Here is a 17,786-nt window from a genome sequence, read left to right on the forward strand (position 1 = left end):
GTTTTTTCCAAGGGTGCAGCAGCTGAAACTGTGTTTGTGAATTGCAGAGATCCCCTTGGTCTTGTACCTCTTTGCCCTGATTTCCATCACCTGGCTGTGGGGAGGACTGCATTTGGCTTACCGGCACCTCTGGATGTTAGTCTTCTTCATCATCTTCAACAGCTTGCAGGTAAGAGCCAGCATCTGGTCATTCAGTACTCTTGCTGACCTGGGAATGTTTTCTCCACTCACGTTTGTCATTTTGGCTCCACCAGCTGAACATCATCCAGTAACTCACTGTCACAGTGTAGAAATGTGTATTCTGTTTATTTCTCAAACTGACATATGTAATGTATATTAAAGCAAGGGATGCATTGTTTTTAAACAATAGCACTGTAATTGATTATTACAATCACATTGTAATAGATTTCATTTCATAGCTAATACACTCAGAAAGAAAATTGCTTGCTTCTGTATGTAAAGCATTACTGAGATAATAATGCCACTAAAACGGAAGTACCTGCAGCCCTTTGCAAAATCACTGGGTATTTGAATTTTCCATAAATGATGATGATCATAATAATAATAACAATAATCAGACAAATATTTTAAATTCTATAGCCCTAAGACAGAATCTTTTTCCATTGTAAGAGGTGAGCCTTGAGGCTTAGCTTTTCTCATATAGCATATATATTGGTAAAGCAAATAAATTATATTGAAAAAGGAAACTAATAAAGACCAAATGTTCATCATTAATAACAAAAAATGTAAATAGATCTTTCCAAAATTTTACCCATATAAATTGTTTGTATAGAGAACCCAATGTACTGGGTTCTCTAGTGCATTGCACTGCATTTAATACTGTACATCGCTGAATTATTTATAAAATAATGATTATTATATCTCAGATAGGAAAATACCTCTGATGTCTGAAAACAGTGAAATTAGCAGGGTGTTTAAAATAATATATAAAAATGTTTGGAGGGCAAGTACTTATGGACTACAGTTTGCCCTTCTTATCTTTTTAGAACAGAAACCTCTGTGAAAACTTTTATTTTCCAATATTAAAAATCTTCATACCCCATCAAATAAAAATTAATTAACTAAAAAGGCATATTTAATTAATATTAAGATTTATTTTAAATTGAAATTAAAATTTAAATTGAAAATGTGGGCATGTCCTTAGGTATATTAAAATACTTTAAAATTACATCTCATAAATATTTTTTTAAATTGAGGAGAAAAATGTACTTTATTCTCCCTGAAATATATTTGATTTTTCTGTATATATTGTAATTTATTTTATATATATATATATATATATATATTTATATATATATATATATATATATTTATATATATATATATATATATATTTATATATATATATATATATATATATATATATATAGACATATCAATATGTGCTTCTGCTCTGCTTCACCAGTAGATGTGGTCTCTTTTGGCATCTTGCCTTAATGATAGTTACTCATATCTGGGAAATGACCATATATGTCAACAGGCCTGCAGAAGTTAATGCAGCATCTCTATTCACATTATGTCAGTACTGATCTTCCACATCAGGAAGAGAAACCTGTTACTTTTGTTCTCTCCAGCTTAAGAGAATCGGTAAAACATGAAATATATAATAAATTTTTTTCTTTCTTAAAAGCAGGTGAAGTCATTTCAAATTCATAGTTTCTTCCTGCTTATTATTTTAAATTAAAACATGCATTTGAGCTCCAACTCAAATAGTAATAAACAAAAACTTTATTTTTGGCTATGAGGAGCATAATAACTTATACTCCATGCTTTACAAGTGGATTTTTGTCCTTTGTTGGATTTTTGTAATGTAAAATATAACAGAGCAGTATCCATTGAATTTTATAACTATTTGCTAACTGCTTTTTTTAAGGATAAAGGTACCATATACGTAAAAGGAAAAGAGCTTTTTGGTGTTGCATACCCTGGGAGAAGTTAAAAAAAATAAAGTAGCCCTTTCACAGTACTACAGTTTTTAATTTTTTTTGCTTTAGTGGATGATTGTCTTCAATGCTTTGTAAGTGTCCGTAATAAAAGTTTAAAAAATATTTCCTGGTATGCTCCCACACTTTAAATAACCATCCCATGCAGACCATTCTCTGCTTTTAAAATTAAGATTTATCTAGTCAAGAAATGGAAAAACTGGTGTGTGATTCAAGTGGTCAAATGAAAAACAGATAAGGAACAAGGTGAGAAGTCTGTAAATTTCTTTCATCTGTGCTGTTCATCAAATAACAGATAAAACTAACTAACTTAGAGAAAATATCAGTATGCAGTCTTTGTGTAGAACAAAATTATGTATTACCAATACTGAATAAAAATGAAGGTTTTTCTGTAGGTAGGTGCAGTTTGAGAAACAATTTTTAGACCATGTTCCCACTGATGAGAGGCTGGTCTTGGAGAGTGCACACTTCCTGCTGAGAGTCATTCTGACTCACGGGCTGTGCAGAGCCATGTGTATCCAGCTCAGGGACAGTCATGTCTAGTGTCCTTTAAAGATTTAATCTCAGCCAGTCTGTTTGTGACTGGAAAAGGAAATGGAACTTGATAGTGGAATGTGCATTTTCATAATGGTAACAGTAGAAACTAGCTGTCTTTGTCATGCATTCTGTTGGCAGCTTATTCTCATGTCTTTGTCAGCTCTCAGAATTGATGATTGTTAACACAAGGTTGTTTTTCTGCAATGAAAGGTGGGTTTGCCACTTATTGGTGAGCATTTCTGTAATACAACAAGCCTTGTTTCAGCTGGAAAGCAATTCGTTGCTCATTAAGAGTTTTTTTCATGACAGAAAAGAGGAGATGAAATAGTTTACAAGAAGCAGAGGCTTCCTGCTGTCCAGGAGCTATGGACTGTGTAAAGAAGCAGAATGTGATCCATTAAAATGTATTGGATATTATGGATTCAATGCAGGAGATTGAAAGGACACTGAATATTATCCATTGCATTTGTTTAGCCTTATGACGTGCATTTCTCAGGAAATGCACTTGCTTGAAAAGTCATCCACTCAGTACAAATTGTTTCCAAGCACTTCCTGCAGGAAATGGTTCCCATCAGAGACAAGTTTATAGTAGGAGCTATTCTAGTACATGGAGGGGAAAGTAACCCTTTCCTTGTAACTTCAGGGGTCCACATGCATATTGGAGGTCAATAGCTGATATACGAAAAAAAAGAGTACATTTAGAAAACCATGAAAGAAAAAGAAGTGTGTTTGGGATATCTGGTATTTTGAATTCCTTGGCAGGATGCACCTTATTGTCCTACCCAAACAACATCTGTGATGCAGAAAAGTACTCCATTGTTCTTGCATGATAAGCCTCAGCTCCTTATCTTTTCCCTTGCAAAACAGAGAAAACATTTACCTCTTTTCTTAATTTAAAATTGTCATTGTGGATTTATTTACAAGGTTCACACGTGTATTTCTGGGATCAGAAGTGAAAGAATAAACTGCTATCTTGAGTACTTCTCTCAAATATTAGGAATTTCACAAGCTCTTTTGCATGCACTATACCCATCTAAAAGATCACCATGTTTTTCCTGCAGTTAGTTGACATCAGGTACACAAATCATGTTTCTGATTCATGTAGCTGATGTCAGCAGAGGTCTATTTGCATTTGATAGATGTAAAGTTCAGGGCAGTCCATGGATCTCTTCCCATTGTTTGCAAAAGAGTCAAAAAGAGACTTCAGGCTCATTCCTAGGCTATTATCTGCAGCTGATTTTCTTAGTATAATCTCAATATTTCTCTGGCTATATTTCTAGCAAACTGCACTATGTACCTCCATCCTCTATAACTTAGAGTGTAACTACACTGTAAACTACAAGCCATTAAGTATGCCACAGCTACCCCAGTCATGGTTTTCTTGCATTAAGTCCCACCACTCTCCTCTCTCAGCAATAATTTAATTAATTTTTTCAATAAGTAGTTTTGAATTGAAAGCTTACTCTCATGAAATACTGTGATAATACCCACCAACAGTATAAAACCTCAATTTTTCAGGAATATCAGGGAAAAAAAATAAATGGTAGCTGGTAGTATTATTAATTACAGTATTCAAAGAATCCTTTTGTGGTTTTTTTGGATGGTGAAGATAAGGGTTAAATGTCTGCTTGTTCTGTGTTGGGCTAAACACACTGGACAATTCACGTCCATGTAATAAGCATCAGTATTACATGCAAAGTACTTCTTCCCAAGAAACACAGGAAAGATCTGGAAGAATTGTCTGGTGGTTTTCCAAACTGGGCAAATGGGCTGACTTGCCTAAGGCAATGTCTCAGTTTAGAGAAAATTTCGCAAAAAGTTCTAAAAGTCAACTAATTTGTAGTAGATTGCAATAAGAGAACGTTCAGAAGTTCAGGTACAAATAACTGAAAAGCCTTTGACAAGAAATATGGGCATACAGAAAACAAGTGAACAGGTGCACATCAAAACCTGACATTGACTGGAGAAGATGAGATTAACCAAACTTCATTAATCAAATAAACTAATTATAATAATTAAAATATCTGTGACAAGCCAGAATGGGAGGAAAGTCTAGCTTGAGTAGAAAAGAAGATAAGAGATCAAAGAAAACTAGTATGTTGAAAAAAAACCAAACAAAAAAAAACAAACCCAAATATTATAATGAAAGAATAGAAATTATGCTAAGAGAAATCAAGATGGCACAGTTTAGAAGGAGCTATAAAATTTTAAAAATACCACATATTGTGATAGTAAAAAGTGAGTAAAGATACACTTTCATAAGTTTCTGCATTATATTATGCAAGAAAACAAAAGTACACAGTTTATAAAGCTCATACCAGTACCAGTCACAAATGAAATACGTATTTTTTTCCTAGAACATTTTATTCAACTCTGGGATGTAGTCTGGGGACACAGAGAGGGCTACCACTATAAATAGGCTTACTTCCTGTGTCTTATGACATCTTCTGAAAACTTCTGCTCTGATGAGTCAGAGGAAGATTAGTACATCCCATGCAGAGGTTCAGATTATCAAAGCCACGCAAAACTAAACAGAACCCAGTATTACACAGATATGAGATGCAAGTAAATGTAGCAAGCTGCAAAAGGCTGTCTACAGATTTTTCAAAAGGTGATTCTACACTGAAATGTGCCAAACAAAAGGCAATAAAGCTTTCATTGTGATGCCAAGATGAACTACAGTTTATATCAAGGTTATCAAGAAAAGGACATATGCTTGTTCAAGTACATAACAGTCCAACCAATCTTCTGTCAGCTAAGTGCACAAACAAAATACAGTTAAACACAGGCCAAACAATTCAAATGCTGCCCCAAACACAAAATAAAATACACATCCAAAGCAATTCACATCTGCACTTTGACATCTGTTAAGTAAAGCTGTTTCTGGTGGCTTGGATTCTTACCTGGAAGGAAAGACAATAGTATATTTAGAGCTGTTCACTTAACCTTTAAAGTTGTTCACTATGCACAGTTTTTTAAAGTAAAAATAACTACAGTAAAGCAAGTAAAGAAAGCTTGTCACTTTTGAGATTTCATACTTTCTGGAGTCAGCTAAACTTCTGGGTTGTAATCTTGATTGGACAGTAGCATTGGTAGCTGTATTATTTATATATATGTATGTATATAGTAGCTGTGTAAACACAAGTTGTCCATGAGACTTGATTGCACTGTGAATCAAGAGAATGCAAAAATTTTATATCCCTTTTTTTATGTTTACAACTTATTTCTTAAAGAGTTTTCTCTGTTCCCAGTTACAACCTGAAACATATTTTAACACATTATTTCTGTAATTATGAAATTATGGTTAGAGATTCCATTTAGCTATTCAAGTCCATTCATACCAGACCCAAAATCAGGCTATAGCTGAAGACAAAACAAAGAAAAAAGTCTGCAGTGTCAAGTAAAAATAGAAAGCATTGTTAGGATAGAACTGAAATAGATGAGAAATTGATGTCAGAAGAGTGGTTTGTGTTTAGAGCTATGTTTATGTGTTTAAATAATACACAGTGAAAAAGTGTACTGAAATTGGCTTTGATTTACTGGATTTTCAATTAATCACTAGAAAAAACATTTAGACTTCCAGTGACACACTTAAAATAGAAAAGATGTGATTATAATACATTCTTTACAGTAATTAAATAACATTTTAAGTCTTCCAGCATCTGTGAAGTTCCTTCATTCATTATTGAAGAATTTTACATTAATATATTTCAGGAAAAATCGCTTAACACCAATTTTTTTCAACAGAAGGTGAAAAAGCAGTTTTAGCTATTCTCCTTAAGAGGTGTTAAGAGGCCAGAATTATGTAGCACATAACAAGTAAGAAATGCAACTATAACTGCTGCAATTGATGGATGTATATCTGCTGAAAAGGTATGTTATTTTCATTTTCCATCTCTGTCAACTTTTCTTACTGTAAAGAATAAAATAACAACACACTTAGTTAAGTATCTGTAACAAATCTCTCATCACTGTAAATGCTTATTTTACAGTGAAGACAGAGTAGTTCTTTAAGTACAGTTGGTAATGACTTGCTACCCAAGGAAGTAAGGAATCAAAAGTTGTCCAAACCTGGACAAAATTATCCTAAAAGAAAATCTTCAATGGATTCTTTTTAGAAGTGTTTTCCTCTAAAAAAACACAGAATCAGGTAGGTTGGAAAAGAAATCGAGTCCAACCTATGACCCAGCACCACATTGTCAAATAGACCATGGAACTGAGTGCAACATCCAGTCTTTTCCTAAACACCTCCAGGGACAGTGACTCTACCACCTCCCAGGCAGCCCATTCCAATGCCCCATCACTCTTTCTCTGAAGAGCTTATTTCTAATATCCACTCTAAAACTCCACTGGTGCAGCTTAAGACTGTGTCCTCTTGTCCTGGTTGTTGGTGTGGACTAAAGATACAGTAAGAAACAGCGACTCTTTGAAACAGTGGCATGACATGAAAATAGGTTGTCTTTAACTCAAAAGTGGTTTGGAATACAATGAAGAAAAAGTCCATTAAATAAGCCTGGGAGACTTCTATACAGCAGCAAAACCTTTTGTACTACAACAATGGTTCAGTTACATCTTATGTTCTGTGTTTTGATTTTGACAATTAGAAGCCTGTTAGTTCAATAGCAGTTTATTTATAAGTTTCAATAGCATCCTATTTATAAGATCAGTTACTTATAAATAATACCTATTTTGGATGTATTGAGATTATCATACTAATCCAAGCTGTTATCTGCTAACTTGAGCAGAATAAAAGAAGCAGATCTGTTTAATTCATAGCAGGTATTTAAATACAGTTTCTCAGCAAAATTGAAGGAGTAAGAGTTTAGGAAAAAATATGGTGGAAATAAAATGAGTAAAGTATAAAAAATAGTAATACTGGATCTTGATACTAAACTTTACTTGAATTTTCCTTGTGAGCATGGCAGAAAAAATGCTAGTATAGCTGTTTCATTGTAGAGATTTAGGTATTATTGTTTATTCAGAGGACTGATGTATCCTACATAATGAAATTTATGAGTTTTAGTCTGCAGAATGACTTAATAGGAATTGTATGAGATCCAACCACACTAAGTGCAGAATTATGCACTAAGATACATGTAGTGAAAGAATTTCTACTATAAATTGATAAGCTATGTATATATGTATATACACATAAGAACTAGAAACTGGGATGAGTATTTAATTTATCTCAGGACAAATGCAAATCAGCAGCATAATACAGGTCTGAAAGAAGCATATGTGATGCTCACTTTGTAAACAAGAGCAATTTAAATGCTGTTGTAAATGGTATTGGTGATGCATTATTTGGGATCCTGTGGACATTTCTAAGCCCATTGGTCAAAGATACTAATTCTGTATATTGTAGCAGTAGCAGAAAAAAAGCATGAGCAGGAATTTGAAAATCTTATTTCAGAAGCCTGAAAGAATTTTACATGTTATATGTCATCTATTGCTTCTGTCCATACTGGCCTTGATCCAGTAGCTATATAATCACACTCTTTTCATCTTGCGTGCAAAATGGAATACCCTAAGGTTTTTAGTGACTTCAGTCTTTTCAGAATTCAGAACTTTTTGAGTTCCAGCATCTCAGTTCTCTTCAGAAAGCAGTGTAATGTGAAAGATGCATTGAGCATCTGTCCTAGTTACATTCTAGTTACATACATACATACTTTTGTCTGCATCTAATGACACTGACAGGTGTGGGACAAACACTTAAACATCTAACCTGCTCAGAAGTATTGAGTGTGGTGTGACCTCATACCACTGAGTTCTTCAAGATATTCAGTGTTTCCATCTGTTAACAGAAAGTCCATGAATTTAAGAAAAGTAACTGCAGTGTTAACTGTTGTAAATAATTTGTTAGTCAGTTTCTTTGTTTGTATGTGGATGTAATGTTGTCCTTTCCATACTGAATTTTGGTGATAGATTATATTCTCCAAAATGGAACATATCAACAGTTAGATGTGAGCTTAGAAGCAGCTATCTCAGGAGGTTTTCTGATATATGGAGGACTGCAAATCTTTTGAGTCTGGAAGGAGTTGAGAAACTGTGAAGCTGGAGCTAACCACAGTTGGATTAAAATTGCTAAATTGTGTTTTCTTTATTTTCAGCAAAATGTCAAGTATTGCTCTTTTGCTTTTGCCTTTACAAAGGTCAGTTGGATTTAAAGTAGCACCAAATCAGCTTGTACTGACAGCTGATTGTTTGTTTAAATCTTCAGATATATTGTTTTTCTGTTACAACAAAGATATGAGAAGTTTTAGTGACAAAGATACTCAATTAGAAAACTAGGATCCATACTGAAAATTTTGCCTTTTTCTTTCTATATCTTCTTAAAGAAGTGTGATCAGGAGATTTAGTTTGTGAGGGCTAGCATTTTATCTTCTGTATGTGGGTGCCTGTGACTGTGTAAATAAAGCTCATTATCTACTGGAGACTTGCTAATGTTTTGATTGTTCTTCAAAAAATACGAAAGAGTAAAGCAAGGATATATATATAAGGATATAAATATCCTTATATAGGTTCAAATACTATGTTTAACTGGTGGAAGATTTTGAAATTTTGGTATTTCTTATGCCCCCAGAACCCTCTGTGATTAAGCTTTTGAGTTCCAAAAAAAGAGAAAATCGGTGTTTTAATACACAGAGTGATTTCATTCTGAGTAAAGCAGAGCCAGCAGATCCTGCAGAACCTTTTTCGCATTCCTGACTTCTGAAAGATAACAGGAAAACAGTGATTCTCACCATGAAGACTTCTGCTTTCCTTTAAAGTTTTGTTATTTTCACATTAGCTTGTCCCTCTTGTTATTAGCCAATGCATGTGACAGAAATTTTTACTTCATAAAAGGAATATGTATTAACAGATCTGTTTTTAATTCTCTAATTATCTCTTTTAAATTCTTTAATTTTCTTTAGTGAACTGAAAAAACTCCCCACCACCAGATACCTAATTTATCACACTGATGTCCAAAGACTTTTTATGTGGTCAGTAAGGAGGGAAATGTGATTCCAGAGGATGCTTCACCAGATATATGTGATGTTCCCACTTTCATTTAGTATAGCATTTCTGTATTTATGCTTTATGATTTAATCCCAAAGAAAATACTGTCATTAAGCATCTTTACCCCATTCTGCCTGGATTAAAAAAATATATATAAACTAGACATTGCATACATTGAAAACAGAAATCATCTGTCCCAATATCTTTGGGTTATTTCAGAATACTTTTTCATTTTCCCCTAATAAATAGGTAATCTCAGAAGGAGAAACAAATTATTTTTATTTGCATTTCCACAGGGTCTTTGCAAGTAAGTACAGTGTAGAAGTCCTTCACAAAGCTCCAAATAAGGCCATGGAGTAATTATGAGATTTTTGGACCACTTGAAGGTTTTTTAAATAATCTAAAGACATAGTCTAAACTCTAAGAAATAGCCTAAAAAATACTTTAACCAAGATCTAGTCATGTGTGCTAATTTTTTTCTGAAGTTATACTAGTCGCTTGAAAAACAGTTTAACTGTCATACTTTCCTTGAGGACTTGTGAAAACCAGCTGAGAAAGTTTCTTTAGAGTAGGTCATGAAACTCAAGAAATATTTAAATTAATGAAAATTTTGATAGTTTTGCAGCAATTATGTTTGTAGTAGGCCACTTAACTATTTGGTATATTTAGACAAATTTACAGAAATTTGGAAAAATAAATATGGAAAATGAAATCTTGGAAATGTAGTATTTCTACTAATGTAATATAAATTTTAAGTTCATATATGACAAAGAAATTCCGAAGAACACACAAATAATTTTCTGCTTGTGTGTGTATCACAATAGGATACAATGATGTATGAAAAACTGTGGCTAAATTATTTTTTATTTACAATTTTTTTTTGTAGTTCACCTGTAGATAGCCATTTCTGTCTGACCAGCCTGTCAGTCTTCAGAGATGGGTATCATAATTTCAGTATAAATGGCTGAAATAAAAATCATGGGAAGATAAGTATGTTTTCTGGAGCCAACACACTTGCAATATGAAGCAAACTTAAGGACTCCTACACTTCTATTTGTTCTTAAGTTATTAAACCACATTACCATCAATCTCTTGGTCTGTATTGCCTCAAGTACTTTATTTTTTGGAATGGATTGTATTTTCCAATTGGAAACCAAATTTAATTGTAATAGAGCATTAAATTCCTGTAACTATAAAAAGTAGAAGGAGCTGTGGGATGAACAATTTTCAGGATAATCTAAATAAAGACCCTTTCCATGTAAATGTCTCTTTTTAGATTGCCACCCTCATTTTCATTGACAAAGGTCATTAGCACACACTCTTTAGCCACTTTTCTGACATGGTTTGGCTTTCTTTGTGAAACTTATTTGTAATAGATAAAATTAGAGGGAAGAGACCGGTGTTATCATCCTTGCCACACTCTGGTAATGTAATTTTGTATTTAATTTTACCTGTAGTTTTGCATGTAGTAATTCATTGTGCATGAACCTTGACCTAATGCAGTGAGTGCAGTTGCAAATAACTGAATGCATATGCTTTAAGGAGCTCTGTATCTGAATTCAGAGGAAGGTTCTGTGTGAAGCAGTTACTTAACATCTAGGGTGGAAGTTCATCTGAATGTTATGACTTACATTTATGCTGAGTGTTCAGAGAGCAATTGTGCCTTGTGCCTAGTTTATCAATATTAAATTACCTTTACAGAAACATAGTTATACAGTTTTGTATATATAGTTATAGATAATTACACAAATTACAATTACATAAAAACACAAATGTATCTATATTAATATAAATATTTGAAAATATTTTTTAATGTATTTGTCAGCACAGTAAAAAACCCTCACAAGCTTTTGTAGCTTTGAAAGACGCTTAAGGAGAAACATGGACTGACTGTGAGGTGTATGTGGAGAGAGAAGCTATGGTTTTACACAGAGAGGCCTTGAAGAAACAGGCTTGGCTGAGTTTAGTGTCATTATGTTACATTACACTGAAGTTTTCTGAGGGACCTTGCATCAAGGACCACCATCCTGGTGTTGGTGGTGAAGACGTTGTACCAAATATAAGACCAGAAAAGAAAAAAACATTCTCAGGTTCTTTCCATTCCCAGTGTTCTCACTGGAATGGAATATTGAACATCACCCTAGAATTTTTTTCATTCATTAAACTATATGAATTGCTGTAATTATTAAATACATTAAATGACACTGCCACACCAGCCTGTGAGAATACCAGTACTTCCCTATGAGATTGGGTTTTATATAGATTTATGTTTCATCTGCTTAACATAAAATTGCTTCAAAATCCACCTGCCTGGCAAACGTTCTCCATCTCGCTTCAGAATTTCTTACAAATTCCCTCAGGAGGTTGCTTTTACATCTTAACAGGTTTTTCATTACTTACTTATCAGCCCACTTCTTCTGCTGATTTTGACAAGGAGCCAAAATGCTTCTTCAAACATCTGAACATGCAAAGTTTGGAGGTGGAAGTCCAATAAGGTCAGTGTTCCCCACTAGGTTTGACTTGTAAGTACCTCCAGGCTTGTGGAGTTCACCTCTCTGTGTTGGTCCTGCTCAGCAGGCAGAGCCAGTTCTGTCTGGGATCCTATGTGCAGCGAGGAACGATATTGGAATTTCTCCCAGTTCTCATTGGTGGAGGGATAATGGCAGAGCCGACAGCTGCCTTGCTGCCACTGGGAGCAAAAAAGTGCAAAGGATGACAAAGTCAAAAAGTACTAAAGTAAAAAACAAACAAAAAAGCCCCAAAAAACAACAAAAAAAAAAAAAACAATTTAAAGAACCACTTGTCGAGCTATGCACTCTCCTCTTGACCCACAGTGCAGCTCTGCAGCTGGTGTCTGTGTTTGCTCTGCACTGGACCTGCCATACAGCCCAGACAGCTCTGCCATACACTTTGGATGATTTGGCAGTGAGAAAACATGATCCTGCAGGGCCAGCAGGGCCATAGAAAGGTGCTGGAAAAGAATAGATGGTAATCTTCAGCCCTCACACAAAGCAGAAGACCTCAGAAGGCCATATATGCTAAACAATAGGAAAATAAAAGCTAAAATGAAAAATAAACAAGCAAAAACAAAATTCCTCAGAAACCAAAAACAAAACAAGAAAAAACAGCTGAGAAATTTATTGCTTTTCAAAACATATGAAAGTCCATCCTTCAACAGTTCCTATAATTTTTTCTTTGAAGAAATCCTCCACAGATAGCAGGAATGGGTCACAGAGCAGGTCATATCAAAATGTTTCTGTTAAGTGCTGCAAACATCTCTTAGGTCATTTCTAGCATTAATCCATTGCAGAAAATTTCCAAGAAGGAGAAGGGAGCTTCTTATTTTGCAAGTGCAAGGAGAACCAACAGTTTTGATATATATTTTATGACTTACACTATCTTTTGCTGACTATGAGCAAAGCTACTTTATTTTTATTTAAAAGTTCAATAAATATACCAACACATGGAAACCAAATGTTCCAATTGCTTAGTTTTGAAATATATATACTTTTTTTGTTACATTTGTATATATTGACATAAAATTTGTGGTTTTATTAGTACAGTTAATAACTAAATACTAATTACTGAATACTATATAAAATATAAAATAATATTTAATTATACTATATATACTTAGTTATGTTATATAGGCCATTACTCTCCTAAGTGTTTTTGTCTCAGAAATGCAGAGGGATCTCCGTTTAGAGCTGTTGGAATTGCCTCAATGTTAATTTAATTTGCTTTCTATTTTCTGCATTTTTTTTTTTGACACTTAGTTGGTGTCTCTGTCTGAGTCTGTTTAAAAAGTCCTGATGGAATTTTTTCTGGCAATGTTCTTTTCCATTAAAAAAAACCCAGTTGTAACACACAAATGCAAATTCTAGAATGCTTTCTAAAAAAAGCAAGACAATGGTTTCTAGTAGAAGACTAACAGTGGTGGGATTGAGTGCTCCCCCAGCAAGTTTGCTGGTAATGCCAAGCCATGTGTTGCAGCTGATGCACTGGAAGGAAGCAATGCCATCCAGAGGGATCTTGACATGCTTGAGACGTGGGTCCCTGTAAACCTCATGGAGTTCAACAAAGCAAAGTGCAAAATCCTACACTTGGGTCGTGGCAATCCCAAACACACCTAGAGGCTGGGCAGAGAAGTGAGTGAGAGCAGCCCTGAGGAGAAAGACTTGGTGGTGGTGGTTGATGAAAAATTCCACAGCGTACTTGTAGCCCAGCGAGCCGAACGCATTCGGGGCTGCAAAGGAGTGCAGCCAGCAGGATGAAAGAGGTGATTCTGCCCCTCTGCTCTGCTCTTGTGGGGACCCCCTGGAGTGCTGTGTACAGTTCTGGTGTCCCAACAGAAGGAGGACATGGAGCTGTTGGAGCAAGTCCAGAGGAGGACCAAGAAGTTGATAAGAAGACTGGAGCATCTCCTCTAAGAGGACAGGTTGAGAGAGGGCTGTTAGCCTGGAAAAGAGAAGGTTGTATAGAGACCTCCTAGCAACCTTCCAGTAACTGAAGAGGGCCTTCTGGAAAGCTGGAGAGCAACTCTTTATCAGGAACTGTAGTGATAGGACAAGGCATAATGGGTACAAACTGAAAGAGGGGAAATTTAGGTTACTTAATTGGAAGAAATTTTTCACTATGAGGATGGTGAGGCACAGGAACAGGTTGCCTAGGGAGATTGTGGTACTGTTCAGGGCCAGTTTGGATAAGTCCTTGGGCAATCTGGTCTAATGGGAAGTGTCCCTGTCCATGGCAGCTGGGGTCAGGACTTGATGTATTCCAAACCCTTACCATTTTATGATTCTGTGATCAAATCCCTATTTAGTATGACTCTGTTTTTTATTTTACTGAGTAGCACACCCTGTGAAAAGAGATCTCAAGTGCTCTCTTGAGGTACATTTTTTTCTCTCCTTGCACAGACTGGGGGCTTATTATCTCAAGCCAAGAAGTGAGTGATTCCCATGACAGAGCCAAATTATACCTCCACCTACTCTTGTTCACCTAGTTGCCAGATATGGAAGGACATCTAGTCTTTGTCCTCATTTTTGCCTACATTTTCCTTTTCTTGAGGAGCATATCTTAACCAAACAGTTTTATCTTCCTGCTTTGTAAAACTTGTCTTCTGCCATTCCTGAATCTGTGGAAAAGTAGTAAGTATCTTTTTCACTAAAATCAAAGGAAATAGGGAGTATAAATTGCTGACAGTTCCCATGAGTATCACTTAACAGTAATGCCTGCTATACAAGAGCTCTAGTTCTGAGACAGTTATCTGGCAAAATTGCTTCTTATTCTGGATGTAAAAATCATGAAAAAGTCATTGTAAGATATTTTCTGGGGTCAGTTTTAACAAAGGGATGGTTGAATGTGATGAGATGTTGTTTGGTTCCTTACAGCCTTGTGTGTCCGTAGCTCTCTAACTGGCTGCAGCATCACCAAAGGGTTTTCCAAATCGTCAGAAAGTGTTGGAATACACAATTGCTCTTATTCCCATCAGTTTTGCCCTAAAAGACTCAAGCAGAAGATATGACAAATAATTACACTAGTTATCTACAACCATTCAGTTCTGTCCAAGACGGAGTTTTTTTAAGGTTTCTTGCATTTATGGTTTCTGAAGTTGCAGAGTTCTTGTTACAGCTTTTTATGGCGCTGCACTGAAATGCTCCTAAAGAGATAGTTTATCCAATTTGTCAGTCAGAATAACAACAATCAAAGAGACAACAGTAGGCATAAGAGAAATTATAGTATTGAAAAAATTCCTTAAAGGGGAAAAATGTTGTTAAAACAATAACTTCCAGTTTAGCTCTTTGAGATTTTCTCTAATGCCATGTAACAGATGAGCCATAACACAAAGTTATCTTCTGTCTTTTGACTCTTCTGGTCACTAAAAGCGCTGTTTCTTTTGTCTCTGTGTACCAGTCATTAATACACATAAATAGATATTACTGATTTAAGAAAAAATAACAAAATAATAATGTGTTGCAGGAGTAGGACTTTTTTTGACTGTGCACTGTGATGCTACTTTGTCTGGTCTTTGAATGTAGTTTTTTTCAATTGTCAGCTTCTTGTTTGAGTTTTCAACTTGCTTTCAAATATAACTAGACAATTAACTATTCTCAGACTGTAGGGAATCTCTTGAACTAGGAGCAGAAGTTGCAAAGGCTTTTTCATCAAACTTTTCTTCTCTGGGAAAGAAATAAAAGCAGTAGTAGGCTTAGATTGGAAATTGTGATCTAAAATGTAGGTTTGGTTATAAATGTTTACCATGGAAAGCAAGCATGAGAGTAACTATTTGAAAAATTTTACTAAGCATATATGAAAACTCATGACCTCTGATATTTCCAGGAGCTGAAAAATGTATGAGCATAACCTTACTGTGTTTGGTCTTCCTGTTTTTTCTTTTTTGTGTAAGGTTCATCAGTGGACAAATAGTCTGGTTTCACTGGTGTGTGATCTGGCTACCTTTTGGTTCCAGAGGGGTCCTCCTCATAGGATAAAGTACAAGAACAACCTAATGCAAAGAGGACCTCAAAGGATGTTGTCTCCAGTTACTGTTGCCTGTGCAGGAAAAAAAAAAGAAAAAAATAAGAAAAAAGAAAAAAGAAAAAAGGTAAAAGAAAAAAGAAAAAAGAAAAAAGAAAAAAGAAAAAAGAAAAAAGAAAAAAGAAAAAAGAAAAAAGAAAAAAGAAAAAAGAAAAAAAGAAAAAAGAAAAAAGAAAAAAAGAAAAAAATAAAAAAGAAAAAAAAAGAAAAAAGAAAAAAGAAAAAAGAAAAAAGAAAAAAGAAAAAAGAAAAAAACAAAACCAAAACCAAAAAAATAGAGGGGAAAAAATTCACAGGCTAAGAACTGGGACAGAGATGGGGAGCAATGGAGTGCCAGTCTGCTTTGTCTGCTCTTATTTGTTCTTAACCTCCTGCCACCATTTATGGTTGCTGAGATTTGCTGACTCTCACAGAGTCTTACTGACTCTCTGTAAGGAGTGGCTGCAGCCAGAGCTGTGGGGGGAATTGCAAGCTGCTTCTAAGTGTTGGCTCTCCCATGTTTTCCTCCCACCTCTCCTAAGTTCCTATGTTTGGTGTTCAACTCAGTATTTATTTCTTTCTTAGTTAAGGTTGACATACAAAAATAGGTCTTTCTTTGTAGTTCTAGGATGACTACATTGGAAGGAAATGACAGAATCTTATTAGCTCAGTCTACACATTTGGCAAGTTTGGATAAACATCTGTATTTTCAGTGCATTTTCATGCTTAACACCTCTCTTTTAATGTTGAATCTGTGCCCTTGAAACAAACAATAACAAAAAAAGTCCCAAAATTCCAATCAAACAAACCTTATAAAACCAGAATAAAAACCCCCAAGACCTTTTCTACTACTTGCAGTGCTGAAATGAGAGGTAAAAATGGCAGTTGTGTAGGAGTAGTTACAAATGTGCTGAGAGCTATGCAAAATATTTATAGTGAATACTGAATATCCAAGCAAATTTGCTTTTTAAAGATGTGCCAAAGTGTGTGAACCTATCAGGTAAGACAGCCAATCTGAGATGAGTGCAGTTTACCAGAAAGGAATTTATGGCTTTGGCTTTGAGTAGAAGTTGCAAGATTCAGCATGGTGTTGGCATACTGGCTCTGCATAAAGAGAAACTTGGCAGTGTATACTAAAGTTTCAAATGAGACATTAGTATTAGGAAAACTTGTTCAAAATGCTGAAAGCACAATAGTTTTTCATTATTACAGAATATACTGTAACCTGTTTATCTATGGAATTAAAACTTTACCAAAAACTGAAAGCACTCAAAATAAGTATATCTCAGGCCAGACCTGTAAATGCACTTTCAATTTAATGGTATATACATGAATGATTACTTTTCTTAATTCAGTTTTTTAAGGTGGCTTCTGTTCTTGTGTGCGTGTGTATTTGTGTGGTGGCAGTGGGCTGGTTCAACAGGTGATGCCTACTGACATGGTATGGGCTTTGCAGTCCTGAATTACATTTATTTATCCTTGATAAATTATTTATCCCTGATATTATCCTCGATTTATTATTGGGTTTTGTTTTTGATGTTAATTTTTAGGTCTTCAGCTGTAACTGACACAAATCTTGCTGTACAGAGCAAAATGGGGTGTAAATTACTCAGGAACCAAAGTGCAGATAAGCAGTAAACGTTCACAGTTGAAACTATGATAAGATAAATTGCAGGGTTGATAAGAAATACAATGGTTTCATCAAAACTGATGCTTAACAGCAAATAAACATTTTAACACTTGATACACAACAGGTCCAAAGTCTACTTA

The 17,786-nt window shown here is 34.8% G+C and overlaps 1 protein-coding gene across 1 annotated transcript in view; it reads left to right on the plus strand.

Moving 5' to 3' along the window:
* Window positions 1-17,786, plus strand: part of ADGRV1 (adhesion G protein-coupled receptor V1) — a 436,592-nt gene that overhangs the window by 402,184 nt on the left and 16,622 nt on the right. The window contains exon 163 of the mRNA XM_077790425.1: window positions 48-169. Within this exon, the coding sequence (XP_077646551.1) occupies window positions 48-169 (122 nt within the window). The remainder of the gene's footprint in view (window positions 1-47; window positions 170-17,786) is intronic.

The sequence above is a fragment of the Lonchura striata genome, chromosome Z (genome assembly GCF_046129695.1).
Source record: "Lonchura striata isolate bLonStr1 chromosome Z, bLonStr1.mat, whole genome shotgun sequence".
In the NCBI taxonomy this organism is placed as follows: domain Eukaryota; kingdom Metazoa; phylum Chordata; class Aves; order Passeriformes; family Estrildidae; genus Lonchura; species Lonchura striata.